Raw genomic sequence first — 23626 nt, forward strand, 5'->3', positions numbered from 1 at the left:
TCCTGTTCTCAGTGACGTCATTGCAATGACATTTAACATGCGTACATACGTCATTACTTATTTCGAAATTAAAAAAAAATACGGTTGTGGAATATACAAGTCGCTGAGCAAGTCGCATACGGGCATCAGACATTTTAATAATTATTTTAATTATCATTTATTGTCTCTGAATCCGACAGCGTAAATATGACCTTTTAGTTCTAGGTTTACAAATTATTTATGTTTGGTTTATGTATTTATTTCTTGTAATTTGGATACATACGATGATACGACAAAATAAAATGTTTGTTGTTCTATAATAAAATTTTATTAGTTTTATACAATTTATCGTTAAGTAGGTAACTACACTATCACAAAAGTAGCATTTACTTGCTATTATTAATAGCATTTACTAATATTATGTCATGAAGATCTTCTTGGCTTATTTGTCTAAATTGACGTTAAAATTGAAGTTAAAACTTTGTAACAACTAACAGCTGAGATATTACTGAGGAGCGCCATCTATTGGTGAGTAGTACTACTCAATAACACTACAGTGAGTTTGATTTAAAAAAATATTTCTCACTTTGAATTGTCATTATTAGTTATTAGAACTCAAAAGCTATCTTAAAATAAATATATATTGACATCGAAATTATAAAAATAAAATAAGTAATTATTCAAGTATAAATACTAAATTTCTTCAAATTCTAGTCTATCTACAACTGGAAAGAAACCTATCTCACTTATATTAACTATTTAAACCAGTTTAAATATTTGAGACTCAATTTTAAAACTTCCAACCATTACTTATATAGTTGAGAAAACATTATAGCCACTAGCTTTTAACTAAAATATCATAGTTTGAGCTCATCCTACAAATTATAATTTTACAAAACTGATTTCTACAATAGATCATCTTAGTCAGCCAAGGCAAAATTATGCTAACTATGATTCAACTAACACAGTTAACACATGGTAGGTAATATAATACAATATTAACAATAAAATGTAAATTTCGTTTTATTTCTTTTCTTTCTATATGAGTATTTTCTACTCTAAGCCAAGAAAAAAATACATTTTTGGTTTATAAAAATTGTACAATTTAGCATCTTTCATATCACAATACTGTATGCATTGGTTTCCAATCAATGTATCCAAATATCTTTATCACAGATAAAATTTCATCACTGGGCTAGCATATACGCTTGAAATATACTTTGATAATCATAATGAGGAAAAAATATATCTAGCCAATATATCATGTAGTTACCAGCAAAATAATCTGTCCTATTTACAAGACTTTACAGACAGAATATATTACATTTTCAACCCTTTAAATGATAGAATCAAAAAATACAACATCAAGCTATATGCCTTTCCCTATAATTTGTACTTTAACTGCCAATCTCATCTTTAAAAGCTATAATATTAATCCATAGCTTTTGATAGGCCTAATAATTTCTAAGCTGAGGATAGGCTGTAACACACCTTTCACATGAAAAACTTCAAACTTAAATTGCGTACACACCTTCAAAAGAGAGCAATTTTGGGTCACTTTTTGCCTTACACCTTAATATACTACAGATAACTTATTCTAGTGAGATTCTATTGGCTTCCAGCAAACTATTGCTCTCATATCATCAGGGGCTTGGCCGAAAACTCGCACGCCGTTTGAGTCTACGTATTGGTTCACTTGGTAGTCCAATAGCGTTTGGAAACCGAGCACATCTCTGCCAAGTTGCTGTAAAACATAGAAAATATTAATATAATAATGTTAAATAAGATATTTTAAAGAATTTTTAACGAAAATTTCTCAACACCCTACGCGTGACTCGTGAGGTAAGTTTGATATTATATGGCGCGTATAGATGGCGTTGTTTACTAGTTTCATCGTGCTATTATTTTTGTGTTATGCGCTTTTATTTTGTTATTAATTTTTTTGTAACATTTTAAAACTAAGACACGACTAAGACATGAAATTTTAAATGGTTCCATCGCCTTTAGCTACTCGACATGCACAGGAATATACTTTTAGCCAATTTGCAATTAAACTTCTCTGAGTGCGGTCGTTAGCCTTAATAAGTAAAATATAGCCATCAATCGTCTCAGCCTTTTTCTGTAGGTACCTGTGTAAGCGGACTGGTGTTAGTAGTGAACACTCCTAGAAACCGCCTCTCTCTCGCCGCCTGCTCCGTTGCCAGTTCTAACGCCCGGATGGCGAGGACGTTCTCCTGCGGGGACAACGACGCTGACGTGGCCATCATGAAGGAGTGGAGGATTGTGCCTGTGGAGTTCGATTGGTAAACCTGAGCCAAACATTGCTTCATTTTGGAAGACAGTGAATAATATATAAGAAGGTGTTTTTGTAAATCGTAGATAAGATTATTTATAAATTAAAAAAAATACTTCTGTACTGAACCAATGTGGGCACCTAGACGATTTTTGTTGCGCAATATCATTGAACAATATCATTTAACAATTTATTTTACAATACGATTGAAAGTCGTGCGCGTTCAATAATATTGACGGTCAATAATATTGCACAATACGTGATATTGAACAATAAAATTGATCGTCTAGGGGCCCGCTAAAGCAAGGCTTGTGACAGCTTTGGTCATTCAAGAATTGTACAAAGTAGGTATTTGTCTTGTCTTTTGACGAGCTAGTTGTCGTCTATTTATAATCGATTTTGTACATCATTATCAAGTACCTGTTACACCATATTATAGCATTTTTCAACAGTTTTATGAGGCAAGTACATATAACTTAAAGAAAAATTGACAAGACTGAATTAAGGTACAAGTTGGAAGCCGCCTACATGAAGTAGTAGCAGACGACGTGTCGTTGCGACACATCATTTCTATGTATTTCTATGAATGTGTCGCTAGCTTCATGTCGCTGCGCAGGGTATTTCATGGAAATACATAGAAATGATGTGTCGCGACGACACGTCGTCTGCGGTTGCTTTATGTCGTCCGCTGCCTACCGGCACATTTGGTTTCCGTTATTTCCAGCCTAACGAACTTATAGCTCTTCGAATATTTTCATTTTTCATGCATTGCAATAATCACAAAAAAAACTAATCTACCTTTCCCCTCCGGCAGCATGGTGTCTCTAACTGAGCCCTCTACATACTCGAGGAAGGCCATGATCTTGCCCAGCCCGCCTGGCAACTCCACTTCCGGCTCGTCACGAGCGTCGAAGTTGAGAGCCACGGCTAATGGTGTTCCGTTGGCTGAAAGAAGAATTAAAACGATAAAATTCATTAGGTATTAAAATAAAAGAGAAAAAAAAATCGAGATTGATTTGCGCCAGTCGATAAGTAATCAAAAATGCCTTTGACTGCAGCCAAAGCATCTTTAACGAGGCAAATTGTTTATAATCTTATCTTCTTATATATAAAAATGGATTTCCAAATGTGTTAGTAGCGCTAAAACTCGAAAACGGCTGAACGGATTGGACTGATTTTAGTCTTAAAATATTCGTAGAAGTCCAGGGAAGGTTTTAAAGTGACACGAAGTTCACCGGAACAGCTAGTATATTATAAAAATGGATTTCCAAATGTGTTAGTTGCGCTAAAACTCGAAAACGGCTGAACGGATTGGGCTGATTTTAGTCTTAAAATATTCGTAGAAGTCCAGGGAAGGTTTTAAAGCGACACGAGGTTCACCGGGACAGCTAGTATTACGAGTATATATAAATAAAAATAAAATTAAAATTTTGTAAGTCTCGCAAAAACTAAGAAACGGCTGAACCAATTTTAGTAATTTTAGTCTTGAAATATTCGTGGAAGTTGGGAGAAGGTTTATGAGTTAAGTGATACAGTGATACGAAGTTCACGGGTCATCTGGTTTTAAATCTAATATCGCAACAACAGTTAATGCTATAATACTCTCGATGTCAGCTTTAAAACATAAAAAGCTAGCATAATAAACCCATTTGGATACTACGATGCTACACACATGTCACATACAACCTCTCACGTTGGGGGCTAAAAGTTTCAAAAATAAAAAAAAATAAAAACTACCATCAGTGAGCACTCTGCTCAGCCCAGCTGTCAGTAGCGGCGCCCAGCACGCCTGCAGGCACAGCGCATAGTCCTGTTTCTGGATCTCGTTGAGAAGACACTGTTCTAGCTCGGCCTTCTCGTAGAACGAGGTTACTATCATTCTGTGAAAAATATTCATAAAAAATATATTTAAAAAGTGTTTTGAGTTCCCTATTGGACGACAGATGGCGTTGCACAATGTAGTTAGAAAATCATAATATTATGAAATTCAAGGCCCACCTTCATGCATTGCAACGAAACATTTTTATTTTTGATCTTCACTTGGGTATTTAAGTATTAAATAAATAATATTATAAAATAGAATTTTTGCGTCTGCGTGATTCAAAGTCTGATAATACATAATATTTATGTGGTGTCTCAAGTTTTTACAGAAGTTTATCTATATAACAGCTGATGTTGATTGATTATTAAGTATTATTGTTTTAACGTTAGCGAATCAAAGTTGCAAGTGAATAGAAAATCTCGCTATTAAAATTATAAAAGTATGGGATAGCTAAAGAAATAAATTTTAATTTTCGATAAAATACTCACTCAAACACATGGTCCTTATGTTCGTCCCTCATGGTCTCCACTTTAAACTTGTTCTCGTTATCCTCGTCGGCATCGTCGGGGTTGGTGGTCAGACGAGAGAGTACTTCGCCCAAGTTAGACGCGTTGAGGAAGTCACTTATTTCTGAAATAAAAAGAACAAATTAAAATTTTGTATATTATTATATTTAGCAATATTTTGCGAAGATTTTCGCGGAATATTGCTAAAAAACGATAGGTACTGATTTTGTTAACTACGAACAATTTTTTTTTGAGTTGACAGATAATAACTATTATGTTAGTCAAAACTGCGTAAGCTGAAGAAAACTTGGCGTATATTTCTGTATGTATTTACATACATACAGAAATATACGGCGAATATATTATGAGCACGATTTTACCTACCTTCAGTAGTCTAATTAATTCGAAACTTTGCATTAAATTTTGGAAAAAAAATGTTTATTTAGTTTTTTTTTTACTATTATTTATTACATTATAATAACAGATATTTAAACTCACCAATATAATACCCCTTGTCTCGCAACCTGGTGATAGTGTACACTGAGTTGAGCGAGTTCCCTCCCAGCTCGTAGAAGTTGGCGGCCACACATAGGGCTCCGCGCGCCGCCCGCCCGAGCACCTCGCCCACTGTCTCGAAGAGCACCCTGGCCGCCTCCTCCTGGCCTGCCTCTACACCCGTGTAATCGATGTCCAGGGGTATGGTGGAATCGTCTGGAATATAATAGCGGGCTTACTACTGTAAAAATGTATGTAATATAGAAGTAATTGATTCATAAGAAGTTTAAACTGTGAAGATATAAGTACGTCATTTGGTCGGGTTATATCAAGTTGGATGTGATCTTTCGGCTGGGTTTGACAGAACGCGATCAAATTACGCAGGTCCCCAATCTGCCTCCGAATTCTTTGATTATAGCACATCTACTGGGATGAAATTAATTCATTTCCATTTACATTATTCCAGCGCTGGATTGTCGATTGGGATAATGTAAGGTGGCTATTATGAACTTACTTTTGCTTTTCACCGCTAGACGGCGCTTTTTGAAGTGAGCGTAGTAAGCCCAAACGTGATTTAAAAAGTAACTATAGTATAATATATTAAATTTCTAAACCAAAATAAATTTTACCATTATTATTTGTGTTTTCATACATCTTGAGCAGCGCTTGCCTATCGACTTTGCCGTTCACCAGCAGAGGTACTGTGTCTATGACGAGCACCTGAAAATAATAATAAAAAAAAACTGTAGTTTTATTTACTATAAGTTAAATTTTATTTTGTATTCTGAATGTTGATACTTATTAGAGCTAGGAATCTTTTTTAATTTCTTAATTTATTACTCTACAAGATAACGCCCGCAACTCCATTGCACCAAAATTCACTTATCACGTCAAAACGGCTCATTTTTCCGGGACAAAAAGTATCATGTCCTTTCACCTTTTATCTCAGAAAAATGCGTCGCTAAAAGGGGTCTAAAGTTTATATAAATTAAATAGTATTATAGCGAGATGAATTAAAAACCTTGGTGGAAACCTCAGCCGAGGCCCCAGGTGCGACGGCATATAAATATAAAAATACTTCATTTTATATTGGCTCGTGCGTGCATTTTATTGGCTTATAAGTCATAATACAATACAATCTTACCTGAGGGATCATGTAGTGTATGAGAGAACTCTTCAAGGCCGCCTCAATGTGGTGTCCAGCCATCCTGGCGTCCGGTTTGATGGTCACGAAGGCCAGGATCTCAGGGTTGCCAGTTGCCAGACCGTAGCATAGAACCACAGCTGGTAAATAAAAATACTTAGCATAATTTTTTTGTATCTTTTGTATTAAAATCAGTTGAGTATTTTCAACAAAATCTACAAAAACAGTAAATTTTTGTTTGAGTCATGAATGCAGTCTTGTTACTTTTTGTCGTAAATGCTTAACAGCGTCCATTTAGGATAACGCCGTGATTCTTCTTTTTATTTAAACCACTTTTTTTCATTCATTCACTTCCATGAACTTTCCTCACCTTTATCAACACCCTGCACTGCAGACACAGCTCTCTCCACCTCCTGGAGATCCACCCTGTGTCCTCTGATCTTCACCTGGGAGTCCGTACGGCCGGCGAACAAGATCACACCCTTCTCCAGTATACCGAAGTCCCCAGTACGGTATAGACGTCCAAAGCCTGATGATGAAAAAAAAACATGTGGCACTCGAGAACTGATGCGGTAAAGCTATCACAGCATCTTTATCAACTTATACAATTATAATTCTCATTCGTTTAGTCGCACGCACATAAACACCGTGCCGAAGTCTGCCAAACTATAACGACGTTAGATAATGCACGGCAACGCCGCAACGCTGTGCCCGTCGGAGTGGGAGGTGTTAGGTTTATTTTTGTTATGGTACGGAGTTTCTTGCTTCGGTCGCCGCACTCGAAGCTCGCGATAAAAGCTATACAATAGCTTGATAATAAAACAAACCTGGATGAGCAGCATGAGGGTTATCACAGAACTTCTCCGGCGCCTGTCCCCCCACGTAGCCTTGAGCGAGGTTGGCTCCAGCCACCCACAGCTCGCCAGGCTCCGACTGCCTCGCTGGGTTCATCTCCTCATCCAGCAAGTATACCGCACAGTTGTTGAGGGGAGTGCCTGGAAGAGTTGATTTATTAAGCCGTTAGACTATAGATAAGATGTGGGACAAAAGAATACGTTAGGTATTTTAGTTGGCATATGCATTGAGATCATCAGATAATCGGAGGGGATAATAGGACAGGCTAAAACATCTAATTTACGTATTTATCTTATGTTTTGGGAATGGTTATTCAGAGAAAGTTCTTTGATCTTCTCTTCTTTTTTGACATCATTAGATCTCGAGTGGCTGCATTTTGGCACAGACTGCGCAACTCGGGCAATAGGATACTTGCGGCTATCTCTGACGACTACTACAATAATCTTATGTACGTGCGGTGGATCTCTGTTCACATGAACCAGAACAAAAAGTGATTTTTTTTTCTGACACCCCTATACAGTGTTAACATTATTTTACGTAACATTTTACACATACTCGTATCGTGTTATGGGTACTTATGCCTGAAATAAAGACTTTATTTTATTTTTATTTTTTATTTATTTTGAGCCCTCATTTTTCTTAAGTCCCATTTCCAGAGATTCTAAAAGCTATAATATTTCAGTGCAACTGACTTTTGTAACGATTTCTGATAATATTTAAGATTTCTACTAGACGAAATTATTCAAATAGATATCTTGTGAAAGCGCATATCTTGATGAACATTGTTTCTAGCATTCCATTCCCATCTGTCTAGCATACAACAGAAATAATCTAGTATAATATAGTTAATCCCAATACTCATTTCTCATTCCTCACCTATAGGTATAGTCGAGAACATATCCAACTGGCACATCTTCTCCATAACATAGTATGTCACATCACCCATCACCTCAGTACTGCCGTAGAAATTGGCCAGCTTGAACCCGTTCTGATCACCGAAGTATCTGAAGAACTGAGCTGCTAGATCTTTGCTGAGAGTTTCACCGGAACAGACCCAGAGCTTGAGATGTTGGAGGGGTCTGCTTGATGGGTCCAGGGAGAGATACATGAGAATGGATTTGAGGAGTGTCGGCACGAGGACTAGACGATGTATCTGAAAATGTAATGTAGTGTTAGTCGAAGAAATTAGAGCGGCCTCAGGTAATATAGACCAGTGGCGGCCCTAGGGGGTGCCGAACAGGGCAATCGGCGTCGACAAAGGCCTACCAAAGACCTTCTGTCCGGGGCCTCGCAATGGGTAAGGCCGCCACTTACATAGACTTTTTATTGGTGATAATGTAAGGTTTCCGGGGGGGTATTATTTTGCAATCAGAATAATTCGTTGCTACATCTAGTAGATAATACTATTTCTACCAAAAAAACCACGAGCAATATAACATAACCTCCTCCTCCTTTGAAAATATAATGTTTTCGTGAGTTATTATTTTAAAATAGGAAGTCTAGTTGATGATACTTTTTTTACCAAAACAACTCGGGTAAAAATATTATAGCCCACATTTTTTAAAGTCAGTTAAAAATGAGTCCATGCTCACCCGATGCTCAGCCAAAACCCTGACTAGCTTCTGTGGGTCTCTCGTGGTCTCTTTGGACAGGATGAGCAGGCATCTGCCATGGAGCAGCGGCCCCCAAATCTCACAGACAGAGTCGACAAACGTCAGCGCGGTCTTCCAAACGCACGTGGTCTCTGTATCCACGTAGGGCATGGTTTGGAACTGCCACCAGAGACGATTGCAGATTGCCGAGTATGGTATCCTTACACCTGTGAAATTTGGTATTATTTAATGAAGGTTTTTGATATTATATTTGCCACCAGGTGCCGCTATGTAGCCTTAGGGTCTATCGTGTCAAACCGCTGTTATATGTCACGACTCACAGTAATATGCCTATTTGATACCCTCAATGTAATGGGTAATTTTATATAAAAAAATATAGAAACGGGTCTAGTAATTCTTCAATACAAATCAAATTATAAAAAAACTAGCCTATTAGGCATCCGTAGGATACACGAATCTATTGACATCCTATTCATTTACAGAATTGGATCAGTGTTTTAAATTAGATAATTTTTAACGTCTTGTAGTTTCAGCATTATCATGTAAATCAACTTAATGCTACTTGTCAAAAGATGGCGCTTTTTAACGTATCCTAAAACATATTTCAATAATAAACGAAAGCAAATTCAGAGCCATACCTAACATGCTAAATTAACTTTTGCAATCTTCTTTATATATAAAACTCAAAGGTGACTGATTGATTGACATAGTGATCTATCAACGCACAGCCCAAACCACTGGACCGATCGGGCTGAAATTTGGCATGCAGGGAGATGTTATGACGTAGGCATCCGCTAAGAAAGGATTTTGATAAATTCCAACTCCAAGGGTTTAAAATAGGGGATGAAAGTCTGTATATAATAATCCTTCATAACGCGAGCGAAGCCGCGGGCAAAAGCTCGTAAAACAATAAAAGGAAATACAAAGTTTATAATGCAAAGATCCATTTAAGTAATTAAATAATAACAATTACCTAATTAAGTTTAACTGCACAGTAGCAGTTCTAAATCTAGTTAGACCGGACATACAAACCTTGTTTTTTCTCGATGATAACAATTATGTAATTGTGTGCACTAAACAAGGTTGCCTAGCGTGTGTTTTAACAATCGTAAGTTAAGGTTACTTCAATACGGAAAGATAAATAAAAACATTGTACCGTATGGTTTTAGAGTGAATTGGAGTTAAATTTAGATTGGACTCTGTTTTATTTTTAGCTCTGTTATATATTTTTTAAGTTCTTAAGCTGTACATAATATTATTTAAATAAGTATATTAGACCGTATCTCACAATAATTTAATTATTATTACTTTTTATCGCAAGATGGCGTTACAAGGCGTTTTTTAAATGAAGCATAATAATTATACCTAAACCTTTTTATAATAATATGACTTTTCAATAGAAATGACGTTTGATTTCTAAAGATAGATAAAGGCGCTATGGGTACCTTACCCATATTATTATTTATTAGCCACTATCAATAATTATAAAATATCATATTTTAATATTTATCTGACTGTTGCTTTCTTAGTCCAAGGAGTCTTTTTTTATGATAAGTACTATTATTTGGTCCAAACCACATACGTAAAATGTACTAAGTATCAGAGAAGTGGATTCATGGGCAGATGGCAGATCTACGTAATTTAATCGCGTTATTTATTTATTTTATTTATTTAACCGTTTATTGCACACAAAAAACATGTAACAAGTTATACTTATAAAGAAAGATGACACAACAAGTACTGCTTATCTCTAAAGAGATTTCTTCCAGCAGACCTAAGAAGAGAAATTTGATCAGAAAACATAAGATAGGGCACGCGTGCACAGATAAACACAAATGAAATATACAACTAAATGATTACTATGTTATACAGTATTATATGTACTTACAACAAAAAATAACTAAATTAAAATAATAATAATAACATACTTACTATATTATAATACAATATGTATGAGTAATTCTCCGATGCCCCTCAAAATGTGGTCACACGCTCTTTACTACTACACTAATAAACATACAGCCTTAGGACCAAACACACGTTATTCCTCATTTATATAAGTATCTGATTTCAATAAAAACATCTATAATTATTTATAGTTTTTGTTTAATGGGTTATTCAATGTCGAAATCGGGGGCAAAATCGGTGTTCTCCGCGTGTCACACTCTGTTAGCGCTTACGGAAAGCTTTAATAACTTTTGTATTCTATTCATTTATTCGCGTTATGTCAAATCCAGCCGACAGATCACGACATGAATTGAAATAACACGACCAATTTAAGTAGGTCCGTCAACTGCCTACAATTTTTTCGCTGGTATGTGTACCAGCCTACATCTTAGTTTACCTTTAGGTATCCCCGTGCTGCCCGAAGTGTACAGTATGATGGCGATGCTGTTGGCGTCCTGTTCCACCAGAACCTCCAACTCGTTGAGGCGGTCTGCTGGCAAAGCTGACGCTTCCAGGGACAGCTCCTCGAAGGACACCGCTGGGACACCGCTGCTTGTGAACATGGATGCGTTGGCTGGAAGAAGTTGAATTGAAGGTGACGCCGCGTTAAAGTAAAATTCGTTTTGGATATGTTTTAGATCGCTTCATAGAAAACAAGAAATGGAACAGCAAGAAATGGAAAGGGCGTAAGCGACAAAGTGGTTGTTGAATTATTCCAATCCAGCACTGGATTGCTGCTGGATTAATGTTAACGGCAGGGGCGTAGCGTACCTTGGCGGGGCCCCATATAAAATTTGTTTGGGGGCCTTAGGAAGGGTAAAGATTTCTCAAAAAAGAAAATAATGTTTGCTTAAAATTATAAGAAATATTTACTTATTCATCATAATTATCTATCTGTCACTTTTTAAAAAACAATTCAAATTAAATATTATTAACTCTCCTTGCCTTTTTTCTGCAAACTAATTAATTAAATCATTGATAGCTGATGATTGATGACTTTAGTTTTTCTAAATTTTCTGCCTCTATGGACAATAGTGACAGGTCTGACAGGCGTTTCTGTCCCATAAAAGTTCTATAATTTTTTATCAGTTTTAATACGCACAATATTTTACGCACCTTGGGGGCCCCCATAGGCGGGGGGCCCCGTATAATTGATACGGCTGATACGGCGGTAGCTACGCCCCTGGTTAACGGGCACTAGAATGGACTGAATTGCATTCCGGTACCCGTTTAGATTATTACAGCAGCAAGCCAGAGCTGGATTGGAATACTGGATTGGAATGTACACCGGCCATAAAAGTGCATTAATAAATCTTGTGAAATATATAAAAACAAATTTCAGGATAGCTGAGTCGAGCTGATGATGATTCTATTATTATTTAATTTTTCCCAGCGAGCGTACAACGACCTGCGCGTTCAGTACAACAATACTCTTAGGATGCTGTTGGGGTTGCCGTGGAGATGCAGCGCGTCAGCCGTCAGGCATGTTCGCCGAGGCGCGCGTGGACGGGTTCGCGGCCATAATGCGCAAACGCTGTGTCTCAATGCTGGCGCGCTTGCGATCCTCCTCCAACGGCATCCTAACGGCCGTTCCCAATATTTGATCTATCTCTGGTTTTGCCCTACTAGAGATAGGAATAGCTCACAATTGACATAAAATATATGTCTCTAATGTCTAATGTGAGTTATTCCTATCTCTAGTAGGGCAAAATCAGAGATAGATCAAATATTGGGAATGGCCGTAAGAGTTTTCACCGACAGATGGGAATCTCGTCTTCTACATAGGTGGATTACGATTCACTGTTGTTAATATGTAGTTAAAGATATGTAATTTTACTAACAATAGGTTAAGAATAAATTGTTACTAACACCTATGGATGAATAATCTGAAATAAATTATTATTATTATTATTATCTAGCCTGAAGCCAAACGAGCGTAATTTGTGAGTTGTGAGTCGCAGAATAATTTCGGCTGGCAGTAATTATACTCCATTCAGTTTCATACAAAAGTCCTGTGTGATTCACACGAGCGTAATTTTAATTTTGTGAGTCATGATTTGTATGAAAAGATTGCAGAATTTCGGTCGCGTATTTACGCAACTCACGACTCACAAAATTACGCTCATTTGGCTTTACCTTAAATTAAATCACCAACTACCAAGAAAATATCCTTTTTAACCTCCAACAAAACAGCAGGACGTGTATAAGTTTGAAGTGTATGTCTGTCTTTAAGGTGTGAGTGTCTGTCCGTGACATAGCATCCAAACGGGTGGACAGATTTCTGCTTTTTATTTGTTTAAAGGCTGAGAATTGAGATTATCGAAAGTGTTCTTAGCAATAGTTCATCGCATCGTCAGCCCGCTTAGTGCTGAACAATTTGGGTTTATCGTGAAAGGTTTTGAATTGGGTTGTTTAAATAAACTTTACCCCTAGTCCTTTTATTAGGGTTCCGTACCCAAAGGGTAAAAACGGGACCATTACTAAGACTTCGTTGTGTGTCCGTCTGTCTGTTTCCAGGCTGTATCTCAAGAGCCGCTATAGCTGGACTTCTGAAATTTTCACAGATTGTGTATTGACCCTTCGTGCGCGAGTCAGACTCGCGCTAGGCCGATTTTTTATATACCTACATATTTAACATCACCCGTAGTCCCCTTTGAGAATGGCTGATTCATACCATTCTCCACTAATCAGGCAATAACAGACTCCCTATTAATACAAATCAGTGACCATTATTTAATAAGTACTCGTATTAACATAATTTTCACATAAACAATGAATTAAATTAACCTAAATTGTGCTTAAATTAGTCTTCACTCCATTATCAAGATTACATTGTAACAAAAATTATAGTTATTATAATTATTATTATTTATCATTTTGTATCTTAATAGTAAGTCATTGTTTTCTCTAATAATTAAAAAAATATTTTATTTATGTACTTAATTTTAATTATTTTAAACACTTAAGCACAATTTCCTACTTAGATATTTCTTCTTATATATAAAGTGTGACAAAACTAAGTGATTATAGGGAGTATAAATGTGTCCTTTAATAAAAAAATACTCTTTCAGCGCTGCTACTTTCACTGTGAAAGTAGCAGCGCTGAAAGAGTTTTTCTTTTGTTATTTGTATGGGTAAACGCCCCAGCGTCATAAATTTTTATATACAAAAGTTAAAAGAGTATACTCTTTCAGCACTGCTACTTTCACAGCGAACTCTATACAGAGCACCCATACACACGTCCTAAAGTAATATGACTTAGTTTTCTTACACTCTGTACTTATATGCGTATTATTAATTATTATCTACGTAAGCAAAAGATAAAAGCGCAAAAAAACCTCATCATAAGTTCGTTTTTTTAACCGACTTCCAAAAAACGAGGCGGCTGTGGATATTTTTTTTTATTCTTGTATGTTCAACGATTACTCCGCCGTTTGTGAACCGATTTTTTCGAAAACAAAACAAAACTTGCTTGTTCTCTGAAATGAAATCAACAAACAATCTTTTGCCTTCACCTTGATTAACATAAAAGCGTGTTCAGTTTTTATTTAACCTTTGAAACTGAAAAAAAAACCTACCTTCTGTTAATTAGTTTATTTATTTCCCTAAATCCCTACGTATTTGGTCAAATATGTCTGAATAATAATATTATTTAGATCAGCTATTCTCAAATTAAGCTCCGCCCAGCCCCTGGGCTGCCCTGGGCTTGTAGGGGAGCCCCTAGCAAGCGATACATAAATTGTTTTCAGAAATGTGATCAAACACCAGAGTCCAGCATGGCGACAATTCATTCAAAGACAAAACTTTCATTTTCTTTGGGGGTTCATCAAAAATGATACTTCTGAAAAGAGTTTTGCCACCAAAAAAGTTTTAGAACTGCTAAATCTGGTGGATGGATTCCAATTTTATCACCAAAGCGGTTCTTAAGATACAGACTGGAGATAGACAGTCGACAGACAGCGAAGTCTTACTTAACAAATTCCACTAATGGTCCTATTCTTACCCTTTGGGTACGGAACCCTAGAGTGAAAACTGTAAAACTGATCTGTTAACTCACCAGTCTCATCGTATATAACAAGCGAAGGCTGCGCGTCCCCCAGTATGTGCGCGATCCTGTTGGCGGGGAAACTGGGCTCCATGGGGAGATACGCCCCCCCACACTTCCAGATACCCACCAGGGACATTATTGTGCTGGAAATTGTAAGTAGATTAGAATGGGTAGAGACTGTAGATAGGGTTAATATATTATGTTGCTTAAAGAAGAGACAATAATTAACACTAAATATTATTGTTTTTTTTTTTTTATTATTCGCCCCTTTTTAACACTAAGGTTTAGTATTAATTAGGGGTAAATGAGAACCCATACTTTGTGTACAAGTATGGGCTCCCATTTACGCCTTATTAACGCTTTGGGTACAAGTCAGAACCGACACTCAATTTTGAATTACAACGGATTAAATGGCAACATACTTTTAGGTTTCGGTTCCAACTACATCACCTCTCAGAACCATAACTCACTTGTGTGTGGGCTGCATGCACACAGCTATGACATGGTCCCCGTCCCGGTTGGGGCCGCTGGGCCGGGCGTGAGCGGCGATGGCGCGGGCGATGGCGTTGCTTCTTCCTTCCAACTCCGCGTAGCTGACCCGCACGTTGCAAGTTTCATCTAGAAGAAGAATTTTATCACCATTTAGAATATGGATTTGCTTGTGCGATTCCCTTCAAATATTATTAGATGAGACGGCACTGTTGGATTACATTGATAATGGTTCCTTCGTAGCTATTGTCTACTAGAAACTTTCAATCTTATTGTCAAATAAATTGTTCAATAATATTGTTCTATGATATTGCACAATAAAATTGATCATCTAGGTGCCCACTTGAGATTCTACAGCCACTATCAAGTTATAAAACCCCCGCTGAATTCATCATAAACTATGCAAGACTTCAAAACGATCTGAGAGCAATCCAAATCAGGCTTCCTGAAATTTTTTCGAGAAGTTTTCATTTAAAATTTGTACTTAAAACCAATTATTGTAACCTTAATAAGTTTCTCAATTGTAACTAAGGGAATGAGCGAGATATCATCAACGCTAGTAATCCTTACTTAATGGAGCCCCATGATCATAATATTTGTTTGTGTAATGTGAGAAATAAATAATTGTATTATTATTACCAGCATACACCAAGGCGGTTCTGTCGTTGGCGGCCATGTTGAGGTGGTGCGTGAGCGGGGCGAAGGGAACCGCCGCCCGCCCGCCCGCCACCACCGACACCTGCGGCAGGGAACCCATGCTCTATGTCTGGAATAAGACATTTTTGTTTATTACCCAATTCTGGGTTTGGTTTCCATTAAAATATGAAACCCATTACAGAGCTCGGCTTTAAGCTAGTCTGGGCGAGCGAAGCGAGCCCTAGTATATCCCACAACCTGTACATTTTGTGGTACACTTTACGGAAAAACTATCACGCCTATTGGTTTGTGCCGTAACATAGCAATCTTTATTTTAAATAATATTATGTAGATGTGTTATTACCAGTCAGTCAAGGTGTGACGACGCTAGCCCTCACAAAGCACGGCTTTTAGCTAGTATGTATCTTATATATTTAAACGAGCAATTCTTGTATATAAATATATAATTGGAATCTCGGAATCGGCTCCAACGATTTTCATGAAATTTAGTATATAGGGGGTTTCGGGGGCGATAAATCGATTTAGCTAGGAATCATTTTCAGAAAATGTATTTTTATTCGTGTTTTATCGATAATCGATAAACAGAAAAATATGACTCTTCCTGACATTGTCTGTCGATTGCGTCATATTGCCCTAGAGCCCTAATTATAGGGTATAGCCCAGAGTAAGAGCCAGACACAACCAGATTTTAGTTATAAAAAAGCTGAATGTTCTCCTGTATATGACCCCCCCCTAAACATGGGGAAATGCTTTACGCATCCCCGGCAATTTGGGGATATCGGCCGGGGTATGTGGGACTCCTGCTACCCACTAAAACCCACTTTTATTTGAATATGAAGTTGCACCTAAAAGCTACAGCTTTTTTTTTTTTGAAATAAGGGGGCAAACGAGCAAACGGGTCACCTGATGGAAAGCAACTTCCGTCGCCCATGGACACTCGCAGCATCAGAAGAGCTGCGAGTGCGTTGCCGGCCTTTTAAGAGGGAATAGGGGAGGGTAGGGAAGGGAATAGTTGAGGGTAGGGAAGGGAATAGAGTAGGGGTTAGGGGATTGGGCCTCCGGTAAACTCACTCACTCGGCGAAACACAGCGCAAGCGCTGTTTCACGCTGGTTTTCTGTGAGAACGTGGTATTTATCCGGGCGAGCCAGCCCATTCGTGCCGAAGCATGGCTCTCCCACGTATATGTGTACATTCAATATCATATTATATGGTACTATTATTCTAGATTCTAGTAATTAAGAAGAGTTTTCTGAATTGCTTAAAGAACCTCGTAGGAGTGGCATCAAAGGGGCATTATATTAATTGCTATTAATTTTCTTTAAACATTTTCCTCCGATTTTCTTTACAAAATAAACTGGTAATAGTTTTCGAATTAAAAGAAGAATTAATTAAGAGTTTTCCTTGTGAATTATGAGAAATAATATTTTTTATTCAGTTCCAACTAATAAAGTTCGATAGACTTTGGTTTTTAACCGACTTCAAAAAAGGAGGTTATCAATACGACGCGTATGTATGTAATATTTCCAGAACTGCCCAATTTTCGTATATGTTAGTCTATATCAGCATCTGAACAAATGTGCCAAATTTCAAAAGTATATGTATGTATGTTCTTATGTTTGTGTTCAGATATCTCTGGAACTACCATGTGTTCTGATTTCAGTAATTCTTTTTTTGTTGTACTAGGTATTGTTCAACTTAGAGAATAGTGCTAGTTTCATCAAAATCGGTTAAGTAGTTTTGGAGCTAGGGAGTTATAATTCTCAATAACGTACAATTTTGAAGTCGGTTTTATCTTTTTAAAATACAGCTATTAAATTTATGAAATATCCTAGGAAATACTTTTATGGTCATTTTACCACTAAATAGCTAAAGACCGGTCGACGAATGCAAACAAATTCGGTCACTGACATGTAAATAACTGAGTAGATGACGCCCGCAGCTCCGTTGCGCCAAAAATCGTTTATCGAGCGGAAAACGTATTTTTACCGGGATAAAGGTACCTATCCTATGTCCTTTCCCGGGACTCAAATTATCTCCATACCCAGCAAAATCGACTCCACAGACATAGATCAAGAAAGATACCGCATGTCGCTCCATTTGTATGAAAACGATCGTGCCACTTTTTTACCACCTACTGTGACGTACCGATGATGAGAAACGTGTCCATTATCTTGGCCTACAGCTCAATAAGGCACTTTTAGGCATTTAAGGTACAATTCCGTGACATGACATGTGCATCGTGACAGTCGCGCGTGACCTACGACTGTCGTCGGCCGCTCGCGACAATAGTCATTGTATGAAAATGTATGGCACCGTTTCTAACTTTGACAGACGCGCGCGGCCGACGACTGTCACGATGCACGGAATTGTAAAGGTATAATTACAAAGGCATTTTTAAAATTCCGATTGACGTCCGATTCTGATAGCAGACTAAAGAGCAGACTTTCGAAAGACGAGCATTGCTCGTCGTTTGGGAGCGTGATATGGTACGCGAAGTACATACACATGCGGTATCTATCTTGCTCTATGTCTGTGATCGGCTCACTGGTTTGGGTCACAGACAGACTCATTTGCATATATACAGGGTGTAACAAAACTAAGTGATAATACTTTAGGGTGTGTACATTCCTTTCCATTCCTTGTAGAGAGTTCACTGTGAAAGTAGCAGCGCTGAAAGACCAAATTTTTTTTCACTTTTGTATGGGCAAGCGATCCAGCGTCACGAGCTTCCCCATACAAAAGTGAAAAAAAATTTTGGTATTTCAGCACTGCTACTTTCACAGTGAACTCTCTACAGGAAACATATGTACACGTAGTTATGTTACACCTTGTATAATATTAGTAATGATGGATATTGCAATTATTTTGAGCCATAATTTGTTTATCGCGCGGGGACGGTTTATTTATACTACGACGACGACCTCCGTGGCTCAGTGGTTGAGCGTGTTTTCAGCGCTCAAGTCTTCGGTTCGAATCCCACCAACGGAACAAAAAATTTTCTATGTTCCTGGGTCTTGGATGTGTATTAAATATGTGTATCATATAATAAAAATCTTAAATATATGTATAGTATAAAAGTATTAAATATATTTCCGTTGTCTGGTACCCGTAACACAAGTCCTTCAGGTACTTACCACGGGGCCAGACTGACGTGGTGTGAAGCGTCCATAGATATTATTTATAGTAACGATAAAACCTACTAGGTAGAGAAAGCGTCAATATAATTCAACGCTTAACTTCATAAAGATGATGATGATGATGATGATGACAAGTTCATTGACCGTCTTCGCTTCACCAGTTTTTATCACCGGGTCATGGTTGCACGTTCGCTCGCCGAACATTCCAATATCCTTCGCGATCCTTGTATCATATCAGTAAACATCGGATTATATGCATAAGTATGCATATGCAATTACAATATGACTCTTGATTGTGCATATTTCATTCATTGTACGTGCATATTTTGTGCATATTTCAGCCATTTTACGTGCATATTTGTATGCAAATATGCAAGTTTCAGTACTTTGATAATGCATATGCATATCAGCGTTAAACTCCTAAGGGGTCATCCATAAAGTTGACATACTGTACTCGGCGAAACATGGCGATAGCGGTCATTGACTCCCTGTCAAAAACTTGTCATTTTCTTTATAAACCGTGATTGACAATGAAGTGTCTGATGTTGTCAATAGCGGTTTATAATTTTATATAGAAAGTGACAGGGAGTCAATGACCGCTACCGCCTTGTTTCGCCGAGTTCAGTGTAAATGGGGGGAGGGGCCGACGAAGTGTGACATAGAAGAGAGTCCTTGTCACAAGGAAGGAAAAGGGGTCCTATGGGAGGGTTGCACCAGAGGCGTGGTTAAAGTTAAGGTTAAAGTTATGGTTATAGTTAAGGCTAAATTTAGCTTTAAGTTTAACTTTAACCTTAACCTTGACCGGAGAAATTGGCAGATGACTGTTGCGTTTATTTTTTTATTCATGCTACAGGTAACGGGATTGAGAGTATAAAAAAAATTCAGTATCAGTAAAAATCGACAGGAAAAATATTTCTTAACAATAAATTTTCACGAAAAAAATGACGATTTATGTAGGTATGAGCGGTTATGGTTAAAGTTAAATATGGCGTCCTTAACCAGAGATTTGACATTTCGCACTGTAGTTATAGTTAAAGTTATAGTTATAGTTGAAGTTAGTTGGTGCAACCCACCCTTAGTTATGCGACATCACATTTTAAATGGAATAAATTGTATAGCTTTTAAATATTGAGGTGGTTTAATTTTTTGATGTAAAATTGTAAAGTGACGTCACATTAGGGAGATGGGAGTCTCACCAAAAAAAAAACTAGGCCTTTCCATCCATTGTGGATGATTTGTAACGTACTTTCAGAGCGAAGTGACCACTCCTCAAATACCGTAGTTCCTGGGACAAGATTTAAATGTCCGTGTGGTTGCCCAAGCACATACGGCATTCTCGCAACATAGTCAGCCTAGTCCAGAGGAAAGAACTAGTCAATACGTCTGGGACCAACTATGTGCGGGTTTCCTCACGATGTTTTCCTTCACCGTATGAGCGTCCGTATTGTGTACTTGAGATCAGGAAATCTTATATCTTTAAACGAGCAATTCTTGTATATATATATATATATAATTGAAATCTCGGAATCGGCTCCAACGATGTTCATGAAATTTAGTATACTCGTATAGGGGGTTTCGGGGGCGATAAATCGATCTAGCTAGGAATCATTTTCAGAAAATGTCTTTTTATTCGTGTTTTATCGATAATCGATAAACTGAAAAATATGACTCTTCCTGACATCTATTGGCGAATAATAATACTATTTTGTTGGTAACTAATTGTTTAACGACCAGCAGATGGCGTTATTAAGTAACACGAAGTCAATGAGTGTTTTTGCTATACCGAGCAAAGCTCGGTCATCCAGGTACTGTATCATTGTTACGCGTCCACCCGGGAATCGGGATCGAACCTGCACCTTCTATGAGTGCGAACCAAAGGCCGCGGATGCTCTATGACAAGGAAGGGGGTCTAAAAATTATGCAAATCGTGTGACGTACTTTATGGATGATCCCTAATGCGTGATCCTTGTACATCTGCTAGATATTTAAAGACCTAAGTAGATGAAGTGGCTAACTACTAATTTGATTTTTTTGCATAAATGGAGACTGTAGGACTATCGCGAGCCAGCCCGTTTGTGCCGAAGCACAGCCATCTAGTACTTAGATGAGTGAATGTATACTAGGTAAAGGCCGTCAGTAATTTTGTATTGGGCAATCGCCGCTCACTTCAGGTGCCACTGATTTTATTATCAGATCCACTAGGCATGACGTTTTCTATATCGCTTAATCTGTATAGAATCGCCGATCAAAAATGGAATTGACATAATATGAGTCGAATGTCGACTTTATATTATCGACGCTTATGTCAATTTCTATAAAGAAGCGATAAAGAAAAAGTCTTGGCTAAAGGGCTAGATCTAACATTAATCTTATATCTTTAAACGAGCAATTCTTGTATATATTATATAATTATATATAATTGGAATCTCGGAATCGGCTCCAACGATTTTCATGAAATTTAGTATATAGGATAGGGGGTTTCGGGGGCGATAAATCGATCTAGCTAGGAATCATTTTTAGAAAATGTCATTTTATTCGTGTTTATCGAATACCGAGCAAAGCTCTGGGAAAGAGTTGAATACGATTGGAAAAGGGCTAAATCTAGCTGGAAAAGGGCTAAAGCCGAAAAGCACGACCGAAGCTAAATGCATGTCGAAGGTAATACAAAGCCTATCTTCAAGAATGAAGAATTCTGAATTCGTTCGATGTTCGTACAAAATAACAAAAATAAGTGATAATACTTTAAGGTGTGTACGTGTTCCTTGTAGAGAGTTCACTGTGAAAGTAGCAGCGCTGAAAGACCAAATTTTTTTTTCCCTTTTGTATGGGGAAACTCGTGACGTTCGGGCCCTTGCCCATACAAAAGTGAAAAAAATTCGCCTTTCAGCGCTGCTACTTTCACAGTGAACTCTCTACAAAGAACACGTACACACCCTAAAGTATTATCACTTATTTTTGTTACACACTGTATATATCTTCAAAGATTATAACTTCATTCGTACAAAACATAAAATTATCTTCGAAAATGATGGGCTCGACAAAATATCTTCAGAAACTACATACAAACAAGACTTGTTTAGTGTTAGATATCAAATGACTATTTGCCTACACCCCTACTGCCCCCCGCAGTTTCCCAAAACAATCTTAAAGTTTTCCACAGCCTATTATTAATCATAGTTTAAAAGTAACATGGAACATTCGGCGACTTAACGTGAAGTACAAAAAGACAGACAAATTGAATTTTAAGTATGTTAGCAAAAGCATCATTTTATTAGTCATAGAACGTTATTATTTCGTAACACGACCTTACAGTCGTAACTCCGTCTGTCCGTCACTATTATTTAACTTTATTTCAATGTCAAGACTTTTATTGTAAGCAAATAACAGGAAAACCATGACGTCAAAGTAGTAAGTACACTAGGTGACGTTGACGTTGACGAAAATTTAACTGGGTACCCTACATTTTTTGGGATAAAATATATCCTATGTCCTTTTCCGAGACTCAAAGTATCTCCACACCAAATTTTTGGCTGCTTTAGGCATAAGGCCATTTAGCCGAAACTTTTTCGTTTTCGCTTCGTTATAGAATCGCCGATCAAAATGTATGGAATTGAGATAAGACGAGTCGAACGTCAACGTCATATTACCGAACGCTTATGTCAATTCCATACATTTTCATCGGCGATTCTAAAACGAAGCGAAAACGAAAAGATTTTGGCTTACCCCCCAGATAATATACCTAAGTTATATTACTTATATTTTTTGAAAAACAACCTCTTTCAGATCTTATCTCACTTCACCTATAATTATCACAAAAACACAACCCTTTTTCATTAGTCAGATAAGATGGCCTTATAAAGAGAGGTCACGAAACCGCTGGGACGAAACGTTTCCGTAATTTTAGTACCATCTTCACATTTCTTATTCACATTTTTTGTTATTAGAAGGTCAATTTTATAATTGTTTATAAATACAAACGCACTTTTAATTTTATTCTCCCTTGTATAACTATATAGTTTTGACATTCATGTAAAATGTAATACTCCCCATACCGGTTTCGGTGACGGTGGCCGGTTTCATTGAAACCAGCCCAGCTACGCAGGAGTAATTTTATAGTGCCCAAGTGTGTGCGCAGTACACAAGAGCACTCTCTATTCCTTTTACTCTCATAACTCAGTGGGACGGAAGACCGACACGACTGGCGAGAGATCAGGCGCAGGACCGACATTTTACATGCCCATCCGACGCATGGATCATCTTACTTGTCAGACAATCAGGTGATCAGCCTGCATTGTCCTAACCAAACTTGGAAATAACATGTTTCCAACGCGGGATTCGAACCCACGACCTCCGGAGTCGAGAGCGACGCTCTAACCACTAGACCACGGAGGCGTTCATGTAAAATGTAAATGTAAATTAAAACAACATTTTAGTGATAACAGTAATACAATGAATGCGATTAATTATAAATCCGCAAATATTGTTTCCCCGATCATAATAATATTATTAACGTTATGTATTGTAAAATTTTTCAATAAGCGTTAAAACTATGTTTTTATTTAGTTTATAAGAAGTTATTTTTTCTTTTTTTCAATTTTTTTTTTGCCTTGTCTCCTACTATATATTTTAAACATAATATT

The 23626-nt window shown here is 37.3% G+C and overlaps 1 protein-coding gene across 1 annotated transcript in view; it reads right to left on the bottom strand.

The window, feature by feature from the left end:
• Positions 1-628: 628 nt before the first annotated feature.
• Positions 629-23626, bottom strand: part of LOC121737659 (linear gramicidin synthase subunit C) — a 36999-nt gene continuing 14001 nt past the window's right edge. Inside the window, exons 2-17 of the mRNA XM_042129325.1 lie at positions 15831-15957; positions 15173-15320; positions 14712-14845; positions 11052-11228; positions 8687-8913; positions 7971-8247; positions 7067-7234; positions 6610-6768; positions 6240-6379; positions 5725-5815; positions 5099-5311; positions 4583-4724; positions 4010-4152; positions 3071-3217; positions 2109-2266; positions 629-1723 (exon numbers count right to left, since the gene is read on the bottom strand). Coding sequence (XP_041985259.1) covers positions 1577-1723; positions 2109-2266; positions 3071-3217; positions 4010-4152; positions 4583-4724; positions 5099-5311; positions 5725-5815; positions 6240-6379; positions 6610-6768; positions 7067-7234; positions 7971-8247; positions 8687-8913; positions 11052-11228; positions 14712-14845; positions 15173-15320; positions 15831-15948 — 2589 coding nt within the window. The 5' untranslated portion in view covers positions 15949-15957 and the 3' untranslated portion in view covers positions 629-1576. The remainder of the gene's footprint in view (positions 1724-2108; positions 2267-3070; positions 3218-4009; positions 4153-4582; positions 4725-5098; positions 5312-5724; positions 5816-6239; positions 6380-6609; positions 6769-7066; positions 7235-7970; positions 8248-8686; positions 8914-11051; positions 11229-14711; positions 14846-15172; positions 15321-15830; positions 15958-23626) is intronic.

Source organism: Aricia agestis, chromosome 21 (genome assembly GCF_905147365.1).
Source record: "Aricia agestis chromosome 21, ilAriAges1.1, whole genome shotgun sequence".
In the NCBI taxonomy this organism is placed as follows: domain Eukaryota; kingdom Metazoa; phylum Arthropoda; class Insecta; order Lepidoptera; family Lycaenidae; genus Aricia; species Aricia agestis.